Source organism: Electrophorus electricus, chromosome 4, assembly GCF_013358815.1.
Source record: "Electrophorus electricus isolate fEleEle1 chromosome 4, fEleEle1.pri, whole genome shotgun sequence".
Taxonomy (NCBI): domain Eukaryota; kingdom Metazoa; phylum Chordata; class Actinopteri; order Gymnotiformes; family Gymnotidae; genus Electrophorus; species Electrophorus electricus.
Window position 1 is genome coordinate 9,145,432 of NC_049538.1, and position 25,296 is coordinate 9,170,727.

General features: G+C 37.1%; 3 protein-coding genes across 4 annotated transcripts; all 3 read left to right on the forward strand.

The window, feature by feature from the left end:
- The first annotated feature begins 1,641 nt into the window (after positions 1 to 1,641).
- Positions 1,642 to 4,910, forward strand: sh3bgrl3 (SH3 domain binding glutamate-rich protein like 3). The gene is made up of 3 exons (XM_027020726.2): positions 1,642 to 1,756; positions 3,121 to 3,288; positions 4,126 to 4,910. The coding sequence occupies exons 1-3, from the start codon at positions 1,712 to 1,714 to the stop codon at positions 4,189 to 4,191; spliced, it is 279 nt and encodes a 92-aa protein (XP_026876527.1). The 5' UTR covers positions 1,642 to 1,711; the 3' UTR covers positions 4,192 to 4,910.
- A 4,099-nt stretch (positions 4,911 to 9,009) lies between these two features.
- On the forward strand, positions 9,010 to 11,990 carry trnau1apa (tRNA selenocysteine 1 associated protein 1a). The gene is made up of 9 exons (XM_027020723.2): positions 9,010 to 9,033; positions 9,162 to 9,259; positions 9,657 to 9,756; positions 9,832 to 9,887; positions 10,093 to 10,224; positions 10,511 to 10,630; positions 10,915 to 11,071; positions 11,268 to 11,301; positions 11,620 to 11,990. Exons 1-9 carry the CDS (start codon positions 9,010 to 9,012, stop codon positions 11,802 to 11,804), a joined length of 906 nt encoding a protein of 301 aa, XP_026876524.2. The 3' UTR covers positions 11,805 to 11,990.
- Positions 11,991 to 17,509: 5,519 nt separating this feature from the next.
- stx12 (syntaxin 12) lies at positions 17,510 to 24,844 on the forward strand. Of its 2 annotated transcripts, none has more exons than XM_035525622.1 (10): positions 17,510 to 17,599; positions 18,704 to 18,888; positions 20,064 to 20,133; positions 20,312 to 20,411; positions 21,497 to 21,634; positions 21,985 to 22,028; positions 22,132 to 22,237; positions 23,081 to 23,153; positions 23,676 to 23,771; positions 23,884 to 24,844. In XM_035525622.1, exons 2-10 carry the CDS (start codon positions 18,792 to 18,794, stop codon positions 23,895 to 23,897), a joined length of 738 nt encoding a protein of 245 aa, XP_035381515.1. In that variant the 5' UTR covers positions 17,510 to 17,599; positions 18,704 to 18,791; the 3' UTR covers positions 23,898 to 24,844. The 2 variants fall into 2 exon arrangements, with proteins under 2 accessions (XP_035381515.1, XP_026876520.1); XM_027020719.2 differs by having other exon boundaries at positions 23,676 to 23,758.
- The last annotated feature ends 452 nt before the right edge of the window (positions 24,845 to 25,296 follow it).

Genomic DNA, 25,296 nt, shown 5'->3' on the forward strand with positions numbered 1-25,296 from the left:
AGTGGTTTTGCCCATTGCGGTTGTTTTTATTGTTATTGTTTGCTGCATCCCCATAGTGATAAAATGTATCCGAGAACTAATTTCAAGTACTGTGACCGAAATGTTCCCAAATAACCAGTCATTTGCCTGCTTCCCATATAAGAGCAAGCAAAAATGTAAAGAATGGGTTCTTTATTTTAATTATTTTTGTTACATATAAGCAATGTTGTGTCTGATCATATCAGTTACTGACGTTTGGGAAATAAATACATTTGATTCCACCTGGTGAATTAACCCTGCTACACAAAACTGGGTGGATTGGGGTTTTTCCTTTCTAATTGGCATGCAAGAGAGATTTTTCACTCAGCCTGGGTGGAGAGATTTCGTATTGTACGTTATTCTGAAGGAATAAAAGAGGGGAATTGCTAGTTATTCTGCAATACGACGCTGTTTTCTGTAAATAGTTCTCCCTTCCTCTCTCTCATGTCATGCTGTCCTATGTTGTGTACTCTTAGATAGGAGCAAGGTTATGTCAAACGATCTGTAGTTACTGTCTCATTCTAGACACTACATAACATGTCTGATCATATTGCATCTGCTATGTCATTTACATATTTCTGCTTACTCCTCTGCTTTACTTAGCTATCTATATATTCTCATGTATCTCTGAAGTTTGTGTGCTTCTCAGCGTCTCCGACTCTCGGTCTGAGAAGCGTATCATATCAGTGTAGCCTACGTTGGATAAAGGCTATGAAAGCATTACTCAACATAAACACCGCATACATCGGATTGAGAGATTTTGGCAAAATAAATTGGGCATTTACTGGATTTTGGAACGACAAACTTTGCACGTTGTATGACTAGAAGAACAAGAATTACATAATTAGACAGAAAACCCGGATTTGGGCGTCCTGGGGATTTAATCGTGGATTTTAGGACATAGAGGCACGGATGGACTAGTCATATATAGAGGAGAAAGATAATGATGTTTAAGTAAAGCGCTACTCTCTTGTGCCCTCTTGTGGTTAATCATAATAGTATGTTCTGTCTAAGGTAAATGTTGATAGATTAATTTTGTCCGGTTATTTATTCATATTGAGTCCCGTTTACGGTCAGCTCGGTGTCTGTAATGGGGATTTATTTCAACAATGTGTTAATATCATAATGTGCTTTTGGACTGAAACCACACTAGCTTACAGAAAGACACTGTCGCATTAAATGCCTAAATTTAATTATGTCAAGGGTAAAGGCTTGTGGGTCTTTTTCTACCTTGAAATAGTAAACACTGAAACCAGCAGTATTACTTCAGAAACTAAAGTGGAGATGACGAGGCAGATGCGATTATCTCAGAAACTGCTTGTCTGTGGGGAATTTATTGTAGTAGAATTGATCAACAAAGGCACAGACAAAATAGCTTTCTTTGTAGACCAATTCCTTGAATGATAACTCTTTCCCAACCACTTAACACAAGAGAAAGTGAAAAACAATTCAATTATTTAAACATGTAACAAGAACAGGCTTGCGTTATTCATGATTGTTAAGTTTATTCACTTAAAGTGGAACCTCTTTTTAGACCTACTGCAAGGTTTATTTTCTGCTCTTTGAAATCATGGTCCTGTCTCTTTAAATCGCCCAACGACTAGTGGGTTTGTGATGGCGAGAAAGAGGAAATTGTACGGCGAGAGAACCGGGTACTGAACGCTTTGTAATATAGAACGGGATCAACTGGACAATGGGCATCAAACTATATTATACCACGGTTACTGCTTCAAGGGAGGTAAGAATGAACCCAATTCAATTAACTAATATGGGGGTATTTAATTATTTACAGGAATCCTTCGACTATATAATTAAACACTTGAAACTGAGAGAGATTGGAGACACACCCAACGCTCTGCCACTAGTGCAGTTTTTTTGAAGCAAGGAGGCGTATTTTGTGTTTTCCCTCAGAGTACGTTTATGCTGTCTTAACAGTTCATCACTTACTACCATAACAGTTTTAAAGAAGCAGGAATAGGCTGAGACGTACCGATGAAGTTCTAACTCATCGATATTATGAACGGAAGAGATGATGGCCTGGGCATCTCTTTAAATTTCTCCTTTCGCAACAGCTTGACGATAAAATGAGTTTATTGGTACTATTTATTTGATCAAATATGCTTCAAGTCATGAGGCATGGCATTTTAAATATTTTGGTTTGATATTTGCAAGACCAGTAATATAGCTAGATGTCTCTAAAACCATGCATCTGTCAAAAATGCTTACAGCCTCGGCATGTTTGTCTTCTACCTTACCGTATTAACATGGTAAATGATTAATGTCAAATGCAGTATTAGCTGTGCATGTACCAGTATTGTACAAATTTAGAAAAATGAAGCCAGTCATTTATAAGTCTGTATCCTACGTAACGGTCATAAGTTTCGCTACTTCTTCACCAAGAAAATACGGAACAGGTTGGTGAGTCATGTGCTTCACGGAAAGCTATTAAGTCCTTGTTATTTTGACCGGAAAGTTTGAATAGATTGCTGAAAATTATTAGAATTATTATGCGAAATCATTAGTTTATAGATTAAACATTTTATTTGAAATGTGTCTGGTTAACAGATGGTTTGTTGTATCTAGTTAATCATTGCGGACTAATTCTATGTGCATGGTTCTTGTATGTGTCCTTCAACTTCCTCGTTTCAAAATTAATAATCAACTAGATCGAGAACACTGGCCGTCTGTTTGAGGTGGCCCACTAACATTATGTAATTCTAGGTTATAATGAATTAATCGTAAATCACTAAATCTTAAAAAAAAAATGCTTGGCCGTGTTGGAGAGAATTTTTTTCAGACACTGTTCAAACTGTAATCACCTCGATATGTCTGACCATATAACAGCCCTGTGATGTAGAGCAGCACTATACCTCTTTATTAATAATTAGCATTCTCGGTGAAACATCAGTGAGTAAAATGTTCTCTTGAAGAAGGGAAAAAATTAACAGGCTAGCATTAGATGTCTCCTCTTTTCATGACTGTGAAATATAGACTATAACATTGCTGTATTCCAAATAAATTTTTTAAACATGTTTCAAAGTACACCCTTTGTGGATTACACATTTCCATCAAAACAATGACACACATTTGACTCTTTTCCAGGTGAAGTCACAGCAGGCTGAGGTGATGCGTATCCTGGAGAGCAAGAACATTCATTTTGAACTGATTGACATTTCAGTGGGTGGAGCACTTCGAGATGAGATGAGGACCAAATCGGGTAACCCCACAGCAGTACCACCTCAGATATTTAATGAAGATCAGTACTGTGGGGTAAGGACAAGTTTTTAGTGTTAAGCCATTTAGTTAAGAAATGTATTTAGGAGGATAGTCAAATTTGAGTAGACAAGAATTTGTTTGTATATATGTGTGTGTGTGTGTGTACGTGTGTGTGTGTGTACGTGTGTACGTGTGTGTGTGTGTGTGTGTGTGTGTGTGTGAGAGAGAGAGAAATTTATTCAAAATTGTAGTGAAGTACATAAGGTTTCCAGAGAAACAGGACAGAAAAGAAGTCTGTCATCTGTGCAAATTACTTACTGAAATTTTTACTATCTCTACATCTTTTGCTACATTACATTGCAATTACTCAACTTCACAATGTGTGAATACTTTTGTTAGTGTAAATGCAGTGGTTACCAGACATCCTCTTGGAGATTTACCTGCCTGCAGAGTTCAACTTGTATCTTAGCATAACACACCTCCATATACACATTATTTGAGGTAAATATAAGATTAAAACTGCTTAGTTGGCAATAGCTGTTATGTGCCATGAACAATATATTGTTTTATTGTAATGCTTAAGCAGAAGAAAACAGCTCATCCCACAAATGAAAATAAGTCTAGATTCAAATTTATTTGTATAGAACTTTTTATTTTATAAGACTTAAATTGCTAACAAACATTTGTCAAGTATTTGGAAAAACTACATATGTTAAATGAGAACCAAATCAGAATCTGTGCTATAAACACCGCCTAACAGGAAAGATAATCGCAGTGATGATGGGCTATTGAGTAAATTTACTAACTTTAAATCCTACAGACCCTTTTTTCCTCTTCAGTTTTTTGCTTCGGTGCATATAAATGTTTAATGCTGTGTTTCTGTTCTTTCAGAACTATGAGATGTTTTCAGAAGCAGTAGAGGCAGACACAGTGGAGCAGTTCCTAAAAATGGTGTAAATCCACACCTGGTAGCATCTAATGCCTTTGAAGGAATGTCTGTCCTCTCTACTTTCTGCTGGTGGTGCTGACCTTTCTTTGTCTCAATGCCATGTTAACATGCCAAAAACATATTACCCCTTCTGCAACCCCATGACTTGAAAGCACAAAACCTCTGCTGTATAACTTACCCACTGTATTGTATTTACATCTATGTGGTTCCTGTTGTTTTAATATACCTTGGGCATTATTGGTTTTTCTTGTTTCCACATGAAAATGTCACCAATTCCTATTCTCATTGGAATCAATGTAATTCCTGGCGATGTGGTTACTTAGGAAACTTATCTTGGCCACAAACAACTAATGTCTTAAACTTATGCTATTTCATTCCTTTTCCAAGGGGAGAAAAGACCAGATATTGTATAAACACATCGTCTTATTTTTTTTCTTCTGGCTGTAAGATTTGTTTGTTTTACCTTGACATATCAAACAGAATTGATTATTGGTGAGCGTGCTGTGATGGATTGTATGCCAGTGTCCTAAACACACAAGCTCATTTTGCAAGCCAGATATATATGGTTTTAAAAAATCACCAACTAACCAAAAAAACATACAATCAATGGTGATTGTATACAATGCTCTGTGTATATGGAGAGAGAAGCACTAACATTCCCAAGGTTAGCTGAGAGGAAATCATTCTGTTGTTATATGATGCCAATAAATTTTTCATGAAAATGTTATCCACCTAAGTATAGACATTTCTCTTCTCATACAAGATCTAAACTGTGGTTGGGATTGTATTAAAAAAATGCTCACAAATGGCCAATAATTCTCTAAATTATAAACTGAATGGCAGTATTTAGTGCTGAGAATGGGTTCTGCTAGGTAACTCTGCTGTTGGAAATATTCTTACCCCTCTAAGTGGTTCAGTAAACCCTTGTGTTCCTGTTATACCATTTACAGTAGGTTTTCATCTCACTAGATTCTGATAATGCACTGAATATTTGCATGTCTATTATCAATATCATTATTTTTCTTTGAGCTATGGATTACTTCACTCCCTTTATTAGGATTGCAGGATGTAACATCTTCAATGAAACTCTGTGTTGCACAGTTGAATGTACCACATGTAATTCTAGGAAGTGTCTTGTTATCCAGAGCATTTGTTTTTGTAATCATATGACCTGATTCACTAAATCTTTGAGGCAAATGTCCCCTGCAAATAATAGATTTAATGTATTTGTTTGGTAAGCTACGTTGTCAGTTTAGAAAACCCCTGTCTGGTTTTGAAGTACGGTTCCCAGATCCTGATCAATCCCATATCCTGACTAAAGCAGTGGTTCACAGTTCCAGCCCTGGGGATTTCATTTGAAGAATATTTTTATATTTATATGTCCTGGCACACCCAGTTCAACCGAGGTGTGGCAGGTGTAATGAAAAATGCTACGTGTGCAGTAAATGGGATGCCTAGGTCAGGGACTGAGACTGACTTAACTAATAGTTTTACTATTAATAAACATCTATGCATACTTTGTAAACCGGCTGTGAAATAGATTTCAGTATCACTGTATTTGCCATTGTCGATATCAGAGAGTAATTGAAGTATAAAGAAGTGGGACCAGTATTAAGGACGTGGACCTGTTCATTAAATAACAGTAAATTGTTTGTTGTGGTTCTATTTGGTGAAGATTTCTTGTGATCTCTGTGCTTTGTTGCTTGGCTTTGGACCAGTGCCCCCTTTTTGCTAAAAAAGTAAAAATTGTCTTTCCAAAAAGATGGTGAGGTGGTGAAATATGGCACAAATAAAAGTAAAGAAAAAAATTCAGACTTGATGAATGTGTGCAACAGCAATTTGCCAATTAGGTTATATATGAATAAGAAATTATCAAGGTTATAGTATTAATCTATTGAATGTTGATCAATATATCAATATATCTTGATGCAACACTAATATAATACAGACTAAATTCAAGTTAGGTTTGAATCCAGTTTTAGACAGATTAAATTCAAGTTAGGTTTGAATCCAGTTTTAGGCAGATTCTGAGACTTAAGATGAATCTTATTTGTGTTTCATTTATTCCAGCTATGGAGCAAAGGCTCTACCCAGGCCCACGGAGTCATCAGTATCCGTATAAAATGTATCAGCTCTCTGTGTCTTATTTCACCATATTAAACTTTGGCCTTTTTAATTAACACATCCTCAGGCACTCTCCCAACATTTTTGACCGTGGCCCTGGTGAGGGAGGAGTATAGCTATGAATCACAAATGACCTCTAAATGTATCATATTTGTGGCAGGGGCCTTGGGGACAGGGTTACTTGTGAAATATGATGAAATTATAACTGAGGATGCAGGCTTTACTAATAAAACTGCAGTTTCCATCACCCCAGGTGCAAATTGTTTAATATTACTTGTACTTCTGTTGCCCTAAACACCACAATTATTAAATGTTCCTATCTATAAACAAACTCCTAGAGGCTGTCCTGTTAACTAGAAAATGTTGAAGTGCTCTTAATGACCACAAAACAGAATTCAATTCAAGATATTCAATGTAAGCAAACACTCAAGAAAGAAAAGTAGACCGTTCCATCTGTAAATCAACTTACCGTGAAAAAGGAAGCTGGAACTGTAGCTTCACCCCCTCCTTCATATGTCATACTTGTAATTAGCATAGATTCACCACAATGCTACATGCTTGTTTTTCTTTTTAATTCTAATTACAATTCCAATTATTTTAGGCAAAAATGCAAGTGATGCACTTGAATGTAGCATCTTGAACTTGTAATGATGTTCATTTGCATTTTTATTTTAATGTATATACAGTGTTTTACAAGCAAATAAAAATTATTGCCCAGATAAATAGCTTATAATTGCTTGGGCGCCTAAAACCTTTGGACAATACTACATGAAATAGCCTTTTCTTTTTTCGCTGTGCTTGTAAGAGTTCCAAAACTCAACAAAAAATACGCCATTTTCTTCTGCTTATCTATTACTTATTACTTATTATACTTACTTATTAGTAAGTAATAGAAATTTCAGATGAACAGTTTAAATTGATTTAAATTTCAGATGAACAGTTTAAATTGATCAGAAATGACAAGAGGGGAGATTTTAAAAAAAAGTGGAATACCAAGAACTGAACAGAAAGTAGGCTGTATTTTTGACTGTAAAACGCAGGCTGGTGGACGGAGCCCACGTGTCGGACAGTTTTTCGTGTCGCTCCCCACAAGGTGGCAGCTTTCGTGGGATTCATACAAATATATAACATTTATTTAAAGAATATAAAATTAAACTTCGCATGTGAGCATAATATCCACACGCACTAAATATTCTAACAGCCTACGTGAAATATTAATTACAGTTTCTGGGTACATGTTTATATGATAACGGATATTCTAGCCAATGCGGATTAAACTCTGTCGTCATCAAGGCGTTTCTAGGCTAGCGCAGCGCGTGGACAGCAACTGCAAAGCTCTCGCTCTCACGAGATTATAAATTATTAATACTAAATACTGGTCATGAGCAGGTTACTCTCTACTACAAAAAGGATGAACCTGTAACCTAAGAACAAAGTAGTAATATTTAGGCCTACATCGTTCTTTTAAGCCTTTTCTTACAATGGGTTGGAGGAAAAAAGCTAAATATTAAATATTTACTAGTAAATATGAATACTACTTTATTCTTAGATTATATATATATATATATATATATATATATATATATATATATATATATATATATATATATATATATATATATATATATATATATAATCTAAGAATAATGTAGTATTCATATTTACTAGCTTTTTTCCTCCCCATTCCAACTATGAGAGAAGTTTGATGTTTCTACGTCATAGTTTTAGTACATTAAACCATAGTTTTAGTACATTAAGCTTTTTCTTAGTTAAACGTTTTAGAATGTCCCCCCGAGGGGTAAATATCCTACTCCCTTTAAAAAGGATTTAACAGGTATAGCCGTCGATTGTATTGAAAACCTCCTGCCATGAAAGCTATATTATTGGTTTATTGTTGATACTATTTAAACATCACATTTATGAACGTCATTTCAATCCCCGTTTCAATGTTATCATCACAGCCTTTCTTAATTATATTGATTGTATAAAATTTGTCATTAATAAGAACGCTAAAAGGCTATGTAGGTATGGATATAATTATATCTATGTAATACTCTCTGTTAATGAATGAATGAGTGAATTAATTAATTAATATAAAATAAAATAAAATAAATCCGCCAAATGTTCCAGCACGGGTCATGCAATGACATATGAAAAATATTTACCCAATGGGCGGAACCTTCATAAGGTCACGTGATCTCGTAATATGGATTGTGTTTGTTGTATACCGGATACTATACTGCATACTGCTACAGGGACCAGTATCCAGTGTCCAGTAAATGCTCCGTGTAGCATGCAGTATGCAGTATGTAGTAGGCTATTTCGAACAATCCCGTGTTCTTTTATTTACGGGTTACAAACGCAAATTTTCAAAAAATGAAAATTGCAAATAAAAAATACAAAATTACAGAGCAATTATTTGGTTCGGCAAATATTTTTTTGTAAATTTATTTGCATTCCGTTTTTGTTTCAGAATAAAAAATTGTAATTTGAGAATTCTGAGACGTGAGAGACGTGGTTAATTATTCATGTGACGTAATCTATACTAATAAGGAATCAGCAGGAAGTCATTGAATCATCAGGAAATAGTAAGTAACAGAGGATAAGAATGCAAGTAGGCCTATTTAAATAATTATAAAGTAATTAAACATTTAGGAGTTCGTTAATGGCCAGAAATGTTTCAGAACGCATACAAATGCAAAATGAGCACTCTTTGGATGGGAAATGTAAGTTTTTCGAAAGAGTAGGTTTATTCTTCAGTGATACTGAAGAGAGGCCTAATGTTAATGTTGCAACAAAGCTGTTTTTTTAATCTAGAGCTTCAAAAATGGTTACGTTAATATTGATTTGCTAGCTGGAATCTTACATGGATGAAGATTTCATCGTCCATGCGTTTGCAACAATGAGAGAAGCAGTAAAGAAAGTGAGGTTAATTCGCAATAAAAAAACTGGGTAAGAAAGTTTTCTTGAAGCTTTTATTAAACACTTCCAGAGATCACAGCGTAGGTGAGCATGTAGATGACAGTACATGGTGTAGTAGCTGTGTTACATAAACACACTTAGACTATTCTAAGTCTTAGAAGATCTTCAGAAGGGCCTAATGGGTGATCAGACATCTATGGGCATATATTATGATAATGGTGATGTCATTACATTATTTATATAATGAATATACACACATACACACATACACACACACACACACACACATTCATATATTTTATATATATATATATATATATATATATATATATATATATATATATATATATATATATATATATATGAATGTGTGTGTGAGAGAGAGAGAGAGAGAGAGAGAAAATTAAGTTTAACTTCTTTCTTTAAGGGATCCTGCTGGCTACTGTTTTGTGGATTTTGCTGATGAAGCCACAGCTGAAAGATGCCTCCGCAAAGTGAACGGAAAGCCGATACCTGGCGCTATGCCGGTAAAAAATAAAAGACTTCAAATGTACTTCAGTACTCAACATGTATCTGTTGTCTGAATACCTTTGTTGTTATAGCCCAAAAGATTCAAACTGAGTCGGGCCACAGGAATCGGGGCACAGAAGGACAACAGGTGAGAGATGCCTTTGTATCTTAACATCTGTGTAAATAAAATGTGATGATTACATTCATGTAATGCAGTGGGTGGCTGGTGATATGCCAAGGCTACGTGTGCATGGTACTCTTTAGATGTGTGTTATAGTCAAGGGTTGTGATTCTAAACAGCTCTCAGAACACCTTTCACGTTCAACTGTTTCACCTCTTTTTTTTTTTTGTAGTCCCTCCTTCTCTCTCTTTGTATCAGATCTTACACCAGATGTAGATGATGGCATGCTGTATGAGTTTTTTTGCAACCACTTCCCTTCATGCTATGGTGGGAAAATAGTCCTGGACAGTGAAGGCTACTCAAAGTGAGTCCAAAGGCTAAAACAATTGCTAGCCTCCTAATTCCAGCCATTTAGTCCTGAAATATGACAGAGGCAGATTTGGCGGGACTGTTGGAATTAGGAGCTATTTAAATCACCTCATCTTAAAACTCTGCCTTCCATTATGCCCCAACCGTAAGCCATTTTTGTACTTGCTAAGTTTACATATTGGTAAAGTGGGTTTTGGTCTTATATTTAAAGTGAAGTAGTAAACCTGATGCACAAATGGTACAATTTGTGACCACATTCTTAGATATCTCATTTTCTTTAGATGCTGTGGTTTTGTGAGCTTTACCAGCCAGAGAGACCAGAAGAGGGCCTTGGCTGAGTTTCAGGGTGCTGTTGGATTAGGAAAGAGGGCATTGCGTCTCAGTTTAGCCTGCAATAAATTGTGAGTGTTTCAGTCTTGTCTGATGGTACTATTGTTATAGCAGTGTTTATATTTTCATTGCACATAATTTCATAACCTTTGAGACTTTTCTTATAGTCTTCACTTAGCTGTCATCTTAAGCTGCCTTCGTTACACATATTTGCACAGTACACAATAATAGGTGTCACAGACAGACACTACTGTGGTAGATTGTGTTTGATGGGATATTATGCAATTACTGCAAACTAACGTTTGTTCATTATACTAGTGAGATGTCATCTGCCTAATCCTCTGTGTTTTACTAGGAATAAGAAACAGGACACAGAGAGCCAATCTTCAAATTTTTATGCAGAGAGCTACAACACCTGTGATCAGCATTTATATTTTTGCCAGGTTTTTGATACCATGAGTGCCATGAACTATGACTACTACTACACAAACTACTCTCAGGACGTGATACAGGTACTCAGTTTGGAACATTGACAACAATAATTTCTTCAGAGTCCAGATCATTTTTTTAACTTGAATGAATTTGCTCATAAACTGAAAACTAGCTATACTACTTTTGCTACTCATATATTTATGTGTAAATAGTTTGGTCCTGAATTGAAATTTGTTCTTGCGAGCCTGATTTAACTAACTGCTAATCATAAAACAGAGTTATCAGGAGATTGAAGATGACAGTCTGGAGTGTAAGTTCTTCTTATTTTATTACCACACACTTATGAATGACAAAATCCACACTTTTCATGAAGTATTATATGTGTCTAGATATTTAGACATTAAGCCATCTTTTTAAATGAGCATACCTGACACTTTTCTGCTGGTTGGTATGGAGACATCAGTTTTCCTGGTTAACTAAGCTCATGAATGCCTAATAGACCTAGCAATGATTGAATATTCAGACTTTGATACTGTTTTTTCACAAGTAGCTTTTCAGCAATGAAAAAGCACTGAAATGGCTTGTCATGTATTACCATAGCACTTACCACAATCATTTACTCTTTCAGACCCAAATCCTGAGTTGGATGTTATGGAGACCAATAGAAGGTTTATGGAAAAGAGTGAAGAACTGTACGATGCTTTGATTAACTGCTCCTGCCAGCCTCCAGAGTCATGGGATGGAGTCACCTGTAGCATAGAGTGCTGCCTTCCAGAGCCAATTTTTGAATGGGGAAAAATAAGTTTGCAATGAACCACTGAACACTTGTCTTTTGTTTTATCTTTGAATGGGATACTTTGTTTCAATCACCACTTATGCATTTTAAAAATATTACCGCACCTTCAAGTGTTCTCAAATTTTGTATTATATTCTTATAATGGAATTTATGTTAACACTTTATGCACATTTGCACAGTTTTCTTTGTTTTTGTCTTTTGGTAATGGGATGATAAATTGGATGTCTAATAATATATCCTCAATAAATATATATGTAACCTATACAGTTATTTGCTGAGTTCTACAGCCTTATGTGCAAATGTTCTACAACACCTTTCGTTTCCGCCATGCAAACAGGACACCACAACCCTCATGGCAGACTTGACACACTCGGACTGATTTTGGCCACTTTGGTAAGTTTCTACTGGCTAGAAGAGCAACATGAGTCACGTGGTTCTTAAATAAGGACTCGTTTTTCTAGTCGTGGCCATTTTTCAGAGCCTACTTCATATGAGTCTCATCATTTTTAGTTTTCGTTGTCACTACAGGCATGTCACAAGTTTACTTTATATGTTGACGTATAAAAACGTGAGCAAAACAAGATACTAAAAAAACGGAGGAGAGAGAGAGAGTCTGGTAACACGATAAATGTAGTAATTTTCTATAAATGTAGTATTTTTAAGTGGTCAGGGGCACTTCTGTAGTGAGCGACCTCGACTGTGGGCTTTGAAACGTTTTTCGCTGTCTGTCTTCTCGCTTAATGCATTGATTTGTATTCAAAAATGCAATTTTGCTTCTACTGTCCGGGCCTTCATATACGGGTCATCACATAAGACTACATATATACAGCATGGGTCGTCCGCGTTATTTGAAACTTTATTTTATGATAGAAATTTAAGTTAAAATATTACATTGTGCTTTTAAATTTTTAAATGAAAAATAAAATTGAAAAAAACGTCCACTCCCATGGGCCATTTGAAGTTAGTATGTGATCGAAGTAGCGCAGTAGAGTAGCTTTAGCGACCGTTAACAGATTGCTATCAGGTTAGGCTACTGAATAAAGATGGAAACACACAACTGTTTCGTTGAGGCCCGATTAATTTTTACGTTACCTCGTATCATTCAGCGTTCAAAAAATGAACCAGATTGAGGCAGATTTAATCATTTATAAATAAAAATGAGACGACGCGGAAGGTAGTTACATATTCGCACCTTCCAATTCGTTTGGTTACTTATTCTTAGCTTCTAATTCGGCGGCTGAAGTTGGTTCCTTATTCATAAAAGGAGTGTTCACGGAGATGAACTAACTGATGATCATAAATCTGTTGAGAACTGATTTTGTTTCTCATCCTGGTATTGTAAGTGCAAAATTAGATTAAAATATAATTACAATATTTATTTTTAAAATATTATTTCAATTTATTCCAAATTTAGAATGTCATTTCAATATTCAAACTGTTTAGGCTGTATTTCTACTGTAAGGAAAACCTATTTTTTAGTCTGGATCTTGGTAATTTAATATGTTAAAACTAACTGAAAACATGACACACTCAGTGATATTCATAGGTATATTTTAATCTACCATGGTGCCAGTTTTGAGACATGAAATGATCTTGGGTCAGATTGTCCCTGGTTTTAAGGTCGCCAAGAAAAGCTCCAGATCGGAGCCAAACCGGCTCTCCATCGTTGTGTGAATTGTTCAGTGACACGATCCGAAAGGCTCGCTAATCTCTCGTAAAGTCCCGAAAAATATCTAGCATGCTGAATATAGCCACGGACACGCTACACGACGTTCAAAGTCGTCAGAGCGCTGCACTGTTTACACTACACAACACGATATCTCGTAGTCGTTCTGGTTTGCACACTACGATTTATTGGTGACAGGCGATACCATATTATAAGATGTTTCACAATCCAGCGAGTCTGTCTGGCATCCAAACTATGTTTTGTCACAACGAGTCCCACAGGATCTTAGCACGGTCATTTTCCACCACGTTTTAAGTGTGTATCCCACTTAGACCTTGGAACTTCCAGCCTGTACTTCACATAGGTGTTTCTGTATACCATGCCAGCCAGTTGGTTTTGGCATTCCATGTATGCTCTGCCTGCTAGCATCTTGCATCCTGCTGTTATGTGCTGGTTTGTCTCAGGGGTGTCTTATATAGCCTGCATCTGGGGTCATGCCTGGTGTGGTAGATCCAAGCCTCTACTGATTTCATATTCAGAGTTTGTTCCTGTGCTGCCATGATTAGTGCCTCTGTGCTGTCCATCCTTTTTTAGCCATTGGTAGGGTTTCTCCATATCAGCCACTTCAGCTGCTGGTGGTACATACCATGCATGGGTTTATCCTCCCATTATGGTCCCTGCTCCTCTTCATTTCCATCCTCCTTGGGTTTCTGCTGTCTGCAATACTCACTAATCACCTGGGCCATCATCCTGGTGTACTCCTGGATCTTGGTTGTTTCATCCTGGATAGTGGCGCTGACTAGTCCTCGGCCCCATATTTCCACTTAGTATATAGTCTGAGAGGACTTGATTTTGGATGAAACCTGTGCATTGTGAGAAGTTTCCTTGTCTTGATGTCAGTTGTTCTATACTCCTCCTTAGGCAACCCATGGCAGAGCATAGGTTTTGATAGCTCAGATAGTTTCACCCATTCAGCTGACTTCTCAGGACTTGCCTCACTATTTGTAGGTATTTGGCTGTTACTGCTTTCCTTTTGGCTTCTTCATGATTCCCATTTGCCTGTAGGATTCCAAGGTACTTGAAGCTGGCCTCAACATCTGTTATATTACCTTTGGTAGTGTGAGCCCCTCTGTTAGAGCTACCTACCCTCTCCATGTAAGCACTGATCACACTTATTCAGGCTGAATGACATTCCGATGTCGTCTGTCCTTTTGAGATAGATTAGTGAGTCAATGTCTCATACAGTTCTGGCATACAACTTGATATATTCCATGTACAGGATATGGCTGATGGCTGCTTCATTCCGTAGACGGTATCCATAGCCACTCTTGGTGATGATCTTGCTGAGGGGATTTAGGCCAATGCAGAACAGCAATGGGGACAGGGCATCCAATTGATAAATCCTGCACTTGACGGTGACTTGTACTCTTGGCCTGAATTTGGCCTATAGGGTAATCTTCCACAGCCCAACTTAGCTCTTGATTAAAGCTCTTAGAGTCCTGTTGATGTTATAAGGCCTCAAGCATTCCAGGATCCATGTGTGGGGCATTGAAACATGGGCTTATATGTAATCTATCCAGGTGGTGCACAGGTTGATCTGTCTTGTCTTACAGTCTCGAATGACTTTTTTCTCTACCAGTAGCTGGTGCTTGGCTCCTCTGGTGTTCTTGCCAATGCTTTTCTGGGCCCCGCTCATGTATTGAGTCATGTGCCTACTCAGCTACAGAGATGCCTGAGAGGAGCTTCCATGTTGTGCAGAGGCAAGTTATCGGCCAGCAGTTGGATGTAACTGCCCCTTTCTGCTAGTCCTTCAGGATCAGGACTGTCTGGCCTTCAATTAATCATTCAGGGTAGATTCCATCCATTAGCAGCTGGTTCATTTATGCTGCCAGGTGCTCAAGAAAAAGCAGTCAGCTTCTTCAGCCATTAGCTGTGCACTTTGTCAAAGGCCTGGAGCTGTCCAGTTATTCAAACTTGAGACCCTTTCTTGGATGTCTTCTAGTGTGATGGGTACTGGACCGTGTTCACACAGGTTGCTGTGGTCAGCTCTCAGGTTCTCTAACCACTGGGCATTGTTGTTGTGTGATGCCTCCTTCTCTCATATGCCTTTCTAGTATTGGTCAAGCTCCAGCTTTGGTGGGTCTCTTCTTATGCTATTACCCTGCCACTGCCTCATTTAAAAAAAATGTTTGTTTACTTATTTATTTTTCTTGCCTACCTCCAAAACCGGTGATCGGTGCCTGGTTTACATGTGTGGAGATTCCAGGAAAAGAACTGGAATAGTAGGTGGTAGAGATTGAAGGGAAGTGTCAGGGGTTGAGGGGAGGTGGCAGAGTTTTAGAGGAGGTGGCAGGTGTGTAAACTGAATAATACTGGGCCAAATGGACTAATGGAAAAGCTGTTATGTTTTCAATTCCAAAATCATAATTTGACTGTTGCTAAATTTCCTTTAAAAGCAAAATACTTGGTTAAAGAAAGCTGTAGCCTTTATTATATTCTTTCTAAATCCCTATCATACATGTTTAGCATATCCATACATTGAGCCTGTACAATTATTGTGTTATTTACATTTTGAGTGCGGTTCAAGTAGAGAATGATTAACATCCAGTGAACTGAGTATTTACAGAGATAATGACAGCTGAGTAATCCCACCAGTCCTTTTTATGTTTGGGTATTCTTGTAAGAGTTTCTATTTTCTGATAACATAGGATATTTAATTTGTGGCTAACAGATGTAGCTGGGACTGCCAAAAAAATCACTTTTGTGTTTACTAATTAGTAACAATATATACTGGTCAATAATTAAATCAATAAGAATTTCATTATTGCTCTCCTAACTACTGAGATTGAATTGATCATTTCCTAGTGTGTTCTCTCTCAGGACTCTATCATATAGAAAATGTATTTCAAAAGAGTTACTGCATAATTTGAACATAAATGGAAAATTTCAACCATTTCATTATTTTGTACATTAACACTAAATTAGATGCTGACTAATTATTTCACAAATCTCATTGACATATGTTTTAGTATCACTATAAGATGTCCAAAAAATCATTGTGAAGTTTAAAACTTTTTGCAAATGTATGCTCTTTTAATGTCAGTAGTACAATATTTAGCATATATTTATTCTTTTTGAACAGAGATGATGAAACAATGTGTTTTTCTATAATAATAGGATGATTGTCACAACAAATAACAAAGTTTATGGGAGATGAAGATATTGGAATTTTGGAAATTTTACAACTGCTGCAGAAAAAGGGACACATTAGTAAGAGCCATTATTTTTTTACATTTCATTGCCTTGTGAGACATCAGTAAACTACAAGTGAAATCTGAAATGTCACCTCATGAAAGCTGTAGTGTTTTAAAACTTGGATAAACTGACTAAATAGTCTGGACTATGACAGTATTATAAATAAAATAAAATTCACAAAACTATTTCTGAGCCATACAAGATTAATTTAGGCCATACACCCAAAATTACTTATCACCTAGTACTTGATGGGCTCTCAGTTGTCCAAATACCTAGATTTTACTTCCAAATTGCATTTTTCTTAATGATTCATGTGTGCTGACTATGACACTTTTTGACACATTGAACCCTGTTGGCTATGATGGTGTCAGTGTGTCAGCCTGTTTTAAATCAATCAATCAGGCCATTTTTATTTTTATTTTTTAATTTTCCTTTTTAAAAAAAAAAAAAAATGTAGATAATAACATTTCACTGCCATACCTCATGTCCCAAAACACTAGTTTGAGTAAAGGCTCTATATTGTCAAAATCCATACTTTTTATATGTGTTTTATTCATGTTATATATAGTCACCTTTTAATTTCTGCCTATTTAACTAGCTAGTCGGTACGGGTAAAATAGCACAATAAGATACATTGTCTTGCTTAAAATTCACAGCGTCGCTTAATTCGATTTATTTTCCTTCCTTTCTTCCTATTTTTGTAGAATCATTCAGAAGTTTCCCGTGTTTTATTTTTGATAGAAAGGTCTTTACAGGAACGGTTTCTCATTTAATGAAGCCGTGGCTCTGGCCTATTACAAACGTTAATACCATGACGTAGCCTAGGGGTAGCGCTCTGACGGGGAAAGAAAACAGCCTGAACGGATGTCTTCAAGGAGGGCCTAGTAAGAAGTAAGATTATTTCAGAGAAGTAGCTATTATTATTCACAACGTGGCATGTGTTTATAGTGTCTGGTTCGTATGCAGGTTTGCATTGACTTTGCCAGAGATTATTAGCCAGCTAAATGACAAACTACGCTAGTCGGCTTTGCCAACCCTGTTAAGCTTGTTTAGCTAGTTTGGTTAGCTACTTGGCTAGCATTAGCTAGCTAACTAGAAAATGATCGATTACTTTGGGTAGACAAATTAATACGTATCTGAGTAAACACTGGAATTGACTTCGTGATCTTAATCTTACTCAGTTGTAGTTCGCAGTAGTTGGCCAGCTATAGTGGTGTAGTTCATAGCGATCTGGCCAGCCAGCTAGCTAGCTAGCTAGCTGTTCGCAGCTATTTTGGGAATGACACCAAGGGTGTAACGATTCGTAACCTGAAGAGCTCCGTTATTCGTCATCACTGTTGCTCGGCTTAGATGTCCAAAGTTCGATAAGATAACATTACCTTTGCTTAGGCTAATGAAAATAGCTGACAAGCTAGCTAGCTTGATGTGTAAGAAATTTGTAATTTGACTTAGGAGACTGCTAACTAGCTAGCGTGTAATCATAGCTAACTGGCTATCACAGGACACTGGGAGTTCACTTTATCTAAATTAGCTAGCGAACTAATTGCCGTTTATGGTTATGATCTCAATCAACGAAAAATCTGGTTTTGCATAAACCCGATCAGTTAATGGAGCTATAATGAACTTATAAAATCTGAGTAGTATTTGTATATCCTAAATGGGTAAGGTCGTATGACGAATGACAAGCATTTCTCATTTTGGTTTTCATAACCTAGAAAATCAAATTTAATTAATTATTAATATGCAGACAAATATACGAGTGAAAGTTTGTTAATCGTTCTTGCACCATATATTCTTGCTTCAGGATCTTTTTTCCGTGTTTGCTGTAAAGTGACGTTCTTCATAATTTAGCACCTATATACAAATAGTGCCCATTATATAGTTAGAAATGTTAGATTTATTGACTAATACTAGGTTATGAAAGGAATGTCCAGGAAATCAGCCTTGCTACTCAGCTTTTTTCAGGAGTGGTTTACAGTGAATTTGTCTTTTCAGCATTTGCAGACACCAGCACACTAACTGCTCCAGCCCTTCCTAAGTACTTCTCTCAGGACTGAAAAAGCCTGTCAGTCAAAAACCGGCCATGTCATACGGGAATACAGAATACCGCACTCCACCGCGGGACTTCAGCAGTCTCATACAGACATGTAGCTCCAACATTCAGAAGATCACGCAGAACAGTGAGTTTTTGAAGTATATTTAGTGTCCACATTCACTGTGGGCTTCCTATATTGATGTGATGGTAATACTTAAAAAAGACAATTTGCAAATAGAATTAGCATAAAACACCCATTATGACCCGTTCTTCCTTGTTTAATTAGTCACAAAATGATTTGTACTGTTTTTTGATATGCATCTGAAGTGTTGGGCTACCCAGTAATTGAACAAAATAGTATTAATGTTTATTACTTTTTGCACATTTTGTAATCTTCATGAATTAAAGTCTTTATCTTGGATACCAAGGATTCTGGGGGTGGAGGGAAGGGCAGAAATACTACAGAGTCCGTTGTATCACTATGAACCAGTACATAGGGAAGTTACTGAGCTCCTGCTTAATAGCCCTACAATGCATAAATAAAGATGAAAATGTCATCAATATACCCATTATGCACTCCTGAGCAAAAGATGGGCCAAACCCCAAATTGCATAATATTAAGCCTTTAATGGTCACAACAGCAAATCATAGGAAAATTGTCAATTTGAATTTGATATTAAAACATTTACATTTTTTTCATGATTTTATTTGTGTAAAAGAATAATATTTAAATGAATTTCCCAGTTTCCAGATTTTCCCCCCAACAGTTCACTGCAGCAATGAGCAGTGACGAGCAAATGGTGGCACAGGTATCAGGAGTGCATTTTTTTGGTTGCTAAATTTCTAAACAATAATTTGTTGTTAGGATCATTAAATTTAATTTTGGGTTTGGACTTTTTTTGCCCAGGAGTGTATAATATATACTAATAAACTGTTTAAACAATTAATATTTATTTAAACAGTTAATAAATTGATTAAAAAATACTTCCTTGTTTTACTTCTGGCATACAGATCTGTAGCAAATACCATGGAAGTGTCGTTTGTTATTCTTGTCACAGCAACAAAAATCTGTTTCTTGTTATGAACAGAATGCAGCTGTTGCTTTGAGGTAAAATTTAGGGGCCCAGCTAAGATGTTTTCTCAAAACTACGCATTTGTTTATATAGAAATACTTTTGGTTTCTTGCAATTATTTCTATGATGCCTTAGTGTGCTTTTAGGAGATTCAGCTCTTGGGTTCAACACTTCACACTCCACCAGATGTTAGAGTACATTTTTTCGTCATTTAGAACCCAGTTTTAATTTTGTCTGTCTGTTCTAGCGGCACAGATCAAAAGCATGGTGAACCAACTGGGCACGAGACAGGACACCAGTGAACTACAGGATAAACTGTAAAAATGAACCTTTCCCTAATTTCAGTCTCTTTTACATTCTTACTCCTCTCCTCTTTCCTTAGCTTTTCCAAAATATACCTTTTGTGTGGATAATTATTCATGTTTTCAATGTTCAGTTTCACTCAGATTCATGATTTGTCATTTCTGTTGTTCTAAACATGTTCTGTTTTCTTAGTCAGCAGATGCAACACTACACAAATCAATTGGCCAAGGAAACAAACAAACACCTGAAGGACCTGGGCAGTCTCCCTCAGCCTATTTCCCCCTCTGAACAGGTGTGTTTGTTTGAATTGTCTTTTTTGTTCAGATTTAGTACATATAATTGTGTCTCTTTGTTATGGTGGCATATTATATAAGGATTATATAATTATATCTATGTGGATGAACACTGATATGTAAAAGGTAAAGAAATATAGAGTAGAGGTGTGAAAAATGGATGTGACCCACACAGCTAGCTTGTGACATTCGCCCTGTTTTCCCCAGGACTCTTCCACAAACAAGGTCAGGGGGTGTGGCTAACACTCTAGCACTATTTTGTGAATACTTTCTCAAAAATACACAAACAAAACTGTATGAAATTGAATAATACCCATCACCATATGTATGCCACAACAATCCCTACAAGTAGTATCATTATATAAATACACCTAACAGAATATGAGTTCACACAACACCACCACTATGTCAGTGGTAAAAGCATTCATAATATGGGAGTAGTGAGCAAGGTAAACCATGGAGGAGACTTGGCGGTCTCTTTTTTTCTAATTCAAAGCTCAACCCAGAGGTCCTCTTTGGTCGATAGGTGTTGGTGTTCGTAAATCCCTCAGCAAACTCCGTTAATAGTCATTAATACCCCGGGGTAAGGAAAAAATATCATACACCTCCAGGTATGTTTCCACTGAGCGAAAGTGGAGCGAGAAGATGCGAATGGTTTCCCAAGTGAAATCCCTCGACCTGCTAGTTCCGTGTGTCCTGAAAAAAGTTTTGGTTTTTTTTGTTTTTTCTTCCTGGTTCCTGGGATCCCCTATTTCACAGTCAATGCATTCACAATTGTCCTCTTCATTGGGTGATCAGGCCCAGCTACAGTCATCTGCTCATAAAGGGGACGAGCCCTGAACACCTGTAATATGCCTTCTCCTTACGGTGTATGTGCTCAACAAAAATTGTTGATATTGTAAATATTATTTTGTGTGATTGTTACAAGCTTTATGTAAATCGACTGGACCCACACAGCTAGCTTTATGTAAATTGACCTGCTCCACACAGCTAGCTTTATGTAAATGGACCTGCTCCACACAGCTTACCTTATGAAAATGAACTTGATCCACACAGCTTACCTTATTTCAATTCTCCTTCACAGAGACAGCAGAAGATCCAGAAGGACCGTCTGATGAACGATTTCTCTGCGGCTCTCAACAACTTCCAGGCAGTGCAGCGTCGTGCAGCAGAAAAGGAGAAGGAGTCTGTGGCCAGAGCGAGAGCAGGCTCCCGTCTCTCAGTAAGCCGTCTTACTGAGCGCCTCCTCTCTGTGGGATACATGCTGAGTAGTGCTTACAGTGATCTGAAACATATTGTGATCGCAACAAGAAATTGCTTATAACATTGCTTTAGTTGACTACTCAGAAATGTGTCCTTATCTAGCGCAAAGAGGTTGGAGTTCAAAAATACATTTAAACAGGGATGATGCGTGGGGATAATTAAGAGATGCAATAAACTGTCTTGTATTTTATAGCATTTTATTTTGAGTGCTGTTACTAGAAAACAGTTCCAGTGCAAATATATATTTCTACCAGATAAGGTTATGTTACAGCTTCAGTACAGCGTTTCTTCCCGTTTGCTTAAATGCAGGCTGAAGATGGAGGTCGTGATGAACAGCTTGTTTCGTTTGATAAGTATATAAAAGCATATTTTTGCATAACAAGGACTTAGCTATGAATTTTCCTATGAACCCATAGTTAAACAGAGATTACAAGGTATAACTGTGTTTGTCTGCAGTAATGATGACCTCCGTCAGGTAGTACAGCAGACAGAAGAGGCAGAGATAACTGAAGAGGATCTGGAGCTCATTAAGGAGAGAGAGACCAACATCCGTCAGCTGGAGGTCAAGCTCCTGCACTCTGCACCCATCTTTTCCCAGCAGCACTTGGGAATATGCACGCACCCACACCCAAAGCAAAATATGGGACTAGTTATCTCAGGCTCTTTGATCTTGTTCTTGGCACAGTTGTGCTTTAGAATGAAAGTTATAGTGCTTTACAGGTTCTGTAATTTGCCTGTATTATGTCATGAAAATAGTTTCCCAAAAATGTGTTCGCTGTCATGACCTGGCCATGTCACAACTGGGATATAAGGAAATATCTCAATTCTCTGATCAAATGACATAGCCGTGAATGAGAGAGTGATGGATAAAAAAAAACCCCAAAAACCCACATTTTAAATTTTTGTAAATTTGCTGCCCACGTTACTACATTTGTGTGTAGGTGCTCAGTTAGTGACTGCAGCGAGTCTGTTGCTATGCATTGACATGAAGGCATTGACCACTAGAGGACAGATCACCCTCAACTCTTGAGTTATACCAACAAGTATAAACACTTTAGCAGCTTTGCGGTATCTGATACACTCATGCTAACACAACACCTATTATTATGTTACTGTCTTTCTCACTGCTGTGTTGACAATGGTCCACCAATCAAAGTAAAACTGAGCAGCAGTTGTTCTTTGGTCAGAAATAAAACCAATGATGAACAGGCTAGAAGGAGGCCAGAAACTGGACTTCAGTTTGTAACTGTAAAACTATTAAATGGACCTTAAAGATAGGAGTGTATGTCAGTGCCAGGTAGGTGTTTTTAAATAAAGTGGGTGGTGAATTGATGTGTATTGTATTTGAATGTTTTTTTTTTTTCCTTATTCTTTCTCGACTTTCTTCACTTTGTTTTCATTGTAGTCTGACATAATGGATGTAAATCAGATCTTTAAAGACCTTGCAGTGATGATCCATGACCAAGGGGAGATGATTGGTGAGTTCAGCCAGTCACCGGGCCAGCAATATTATTATGGAATGCAATTTAAGTTTCTTGGGAAATGCATGCATTTATTTAGTCATTTTTTAAATCTGGACTATAACCTGGATTCTCACACTTATTTGCTTTGTCACTGAAAGGAATTTTCTGTAGAATAAGCTCCCCAAGTAGAGCAGGTAGGGCAAGGTATTAGAAATACTAATTTATCATATTAATATGTAGAGTAAATTGCTCTGCTAAATGCTGTAAATGTAACTGTCTTCATTTACCCTAAGATGTAGTTAATAATTCAACTAATATTCATGTTACTCATTACATATGTATATGGAGGCACATGTGTAACAGAAAGGAATCCTTTTGTCTGATGATGGTTACCCATTATGTTAGCATTAAAACTAATGTGGGAAACATGTATAGGTAAGCAGTATTGCAAGCTAGTGCTCTGATGTTATATATGTATAGTTACATAAGACAGCCAAGTTATCTTTTAAAATCCTTTCTATATGGCTGTTATTACAGATAGCATTGAAGCCAATGTGGAGAGTGCAGAAGTGCATGTGGAGCGGGGCGCTGAGCAGCTTCAGAGAGCAGCCTATTACCAGGTAAGGGCCAGAGGTATGTGTAAGATGAACTGTAGCAGTACTCTCTTGTCATCGGCGTTAAACAACGGGACAGGACGTGCTGGATATGAGCCACATCTCATGTTTTGTTAAATGTACCTCCTCAGCAAAAGTCCCGTAAGAAGATGTGTGTCCTGGTTATGGTGTTCTCTGCAGTGATCATTATTCTCAGCCTCATCATCTGGGCTTCCACCAAATGAAGAAACCTTTCTGTCCTCTTTTCCCCTCTCTCTGCTCTGCATTTAATTTATTTGTTTCCTCTAAAACCGGAACTGATGCACTTGCTAGGCAGGCATTTTGAGAAGCTGTGCATGCACAGGTGCACTATAGAAGAACACTCGCAATGTATTTTGTGTTCTTTCTGTACATGTTCTCGACATTCCCATATGAACTCCCATATGATGTAAACTGTCTTTATGTATGGAAGTCTGTATGTATGGAATACTGTCTATGTATCATCTGTCTGTATGTATGAAAGAAAACCATGTTGGAGAGTGAAGGGATATGATTTCAGACATAGTAAAACAACGAATTATTCTAGTATTTTTCATTTCATTTCAAAACTTAACAGCTATGTAACCCCCCCCCCCCCAATGGTTCATAGAATAAAGTCTGTTGTCCTGAAATGGGCTGAAAATCATGCAGTTGTATCCAGTTGAGTGCCACACTCCAAAAAGATAGACATTCAGATATTTAGATGAAACAGTAAACATACATTTTTATTTATTTATTTTTTCCTCACTCTCATTTCTGGGTGCCTAGAGTCATCAATGTACAGCAATAGTGCTGGTAGCAATGTCTGATGCATGGTTTCATAGTTCTGTTCAGACAAAGTACCTGCATTAGATTTATTTGCTGTTTATCTTGTAAATGGTGGTATCTTGTCACTGATAGCATCAATGATGGATCTGTGTATTGCCAAGTTAAAATTCTGCACGATAAGTGAAAAAACGTATAAAAAATGCGCTCTCACTTTCAAAAGGAGTTATTGTCTACTTGTTTTTATTTAAATATTGATTTGTATTACTTCTGTTAGAATACATAAGTAAAGAAAGATGTCTTAAACAATTCTGCTTTTCTGGTTTTTAACATACTCCAGTCTCTAATTCAGATTGTATCAGGTAGATGTAAACACCAATTGTTTTAATTGTGTAGAGCATGACTATTTCTAATAGAAGTGACTTGAAAATCACTTCGGTTGACAAGTGGCCTGCAAAAGTTCAGTCGACACAGGATTTTAACTACATTGTCCTCTAATGCAATGACCTACAAAGCTTTAGGATATGCTGAAAACTAATATGAGCCCTGTACTATATACATTTCCACAAATCCTTCAAATCGCACTTCTGGCTAGCAAAGTTGAGTGACCGATGAGCAGTCACTCATTCGGTTGTTTTTATATAGATGCAGGTGCCAGAGTCAAGTGGCACCTGCAAATACGTGCCATTTTCTGATGGCATAGCGGCCACGTCCTGCTGCCACATGCAAGACAGACTGACCCCTTGCTGTGGGATCACAGT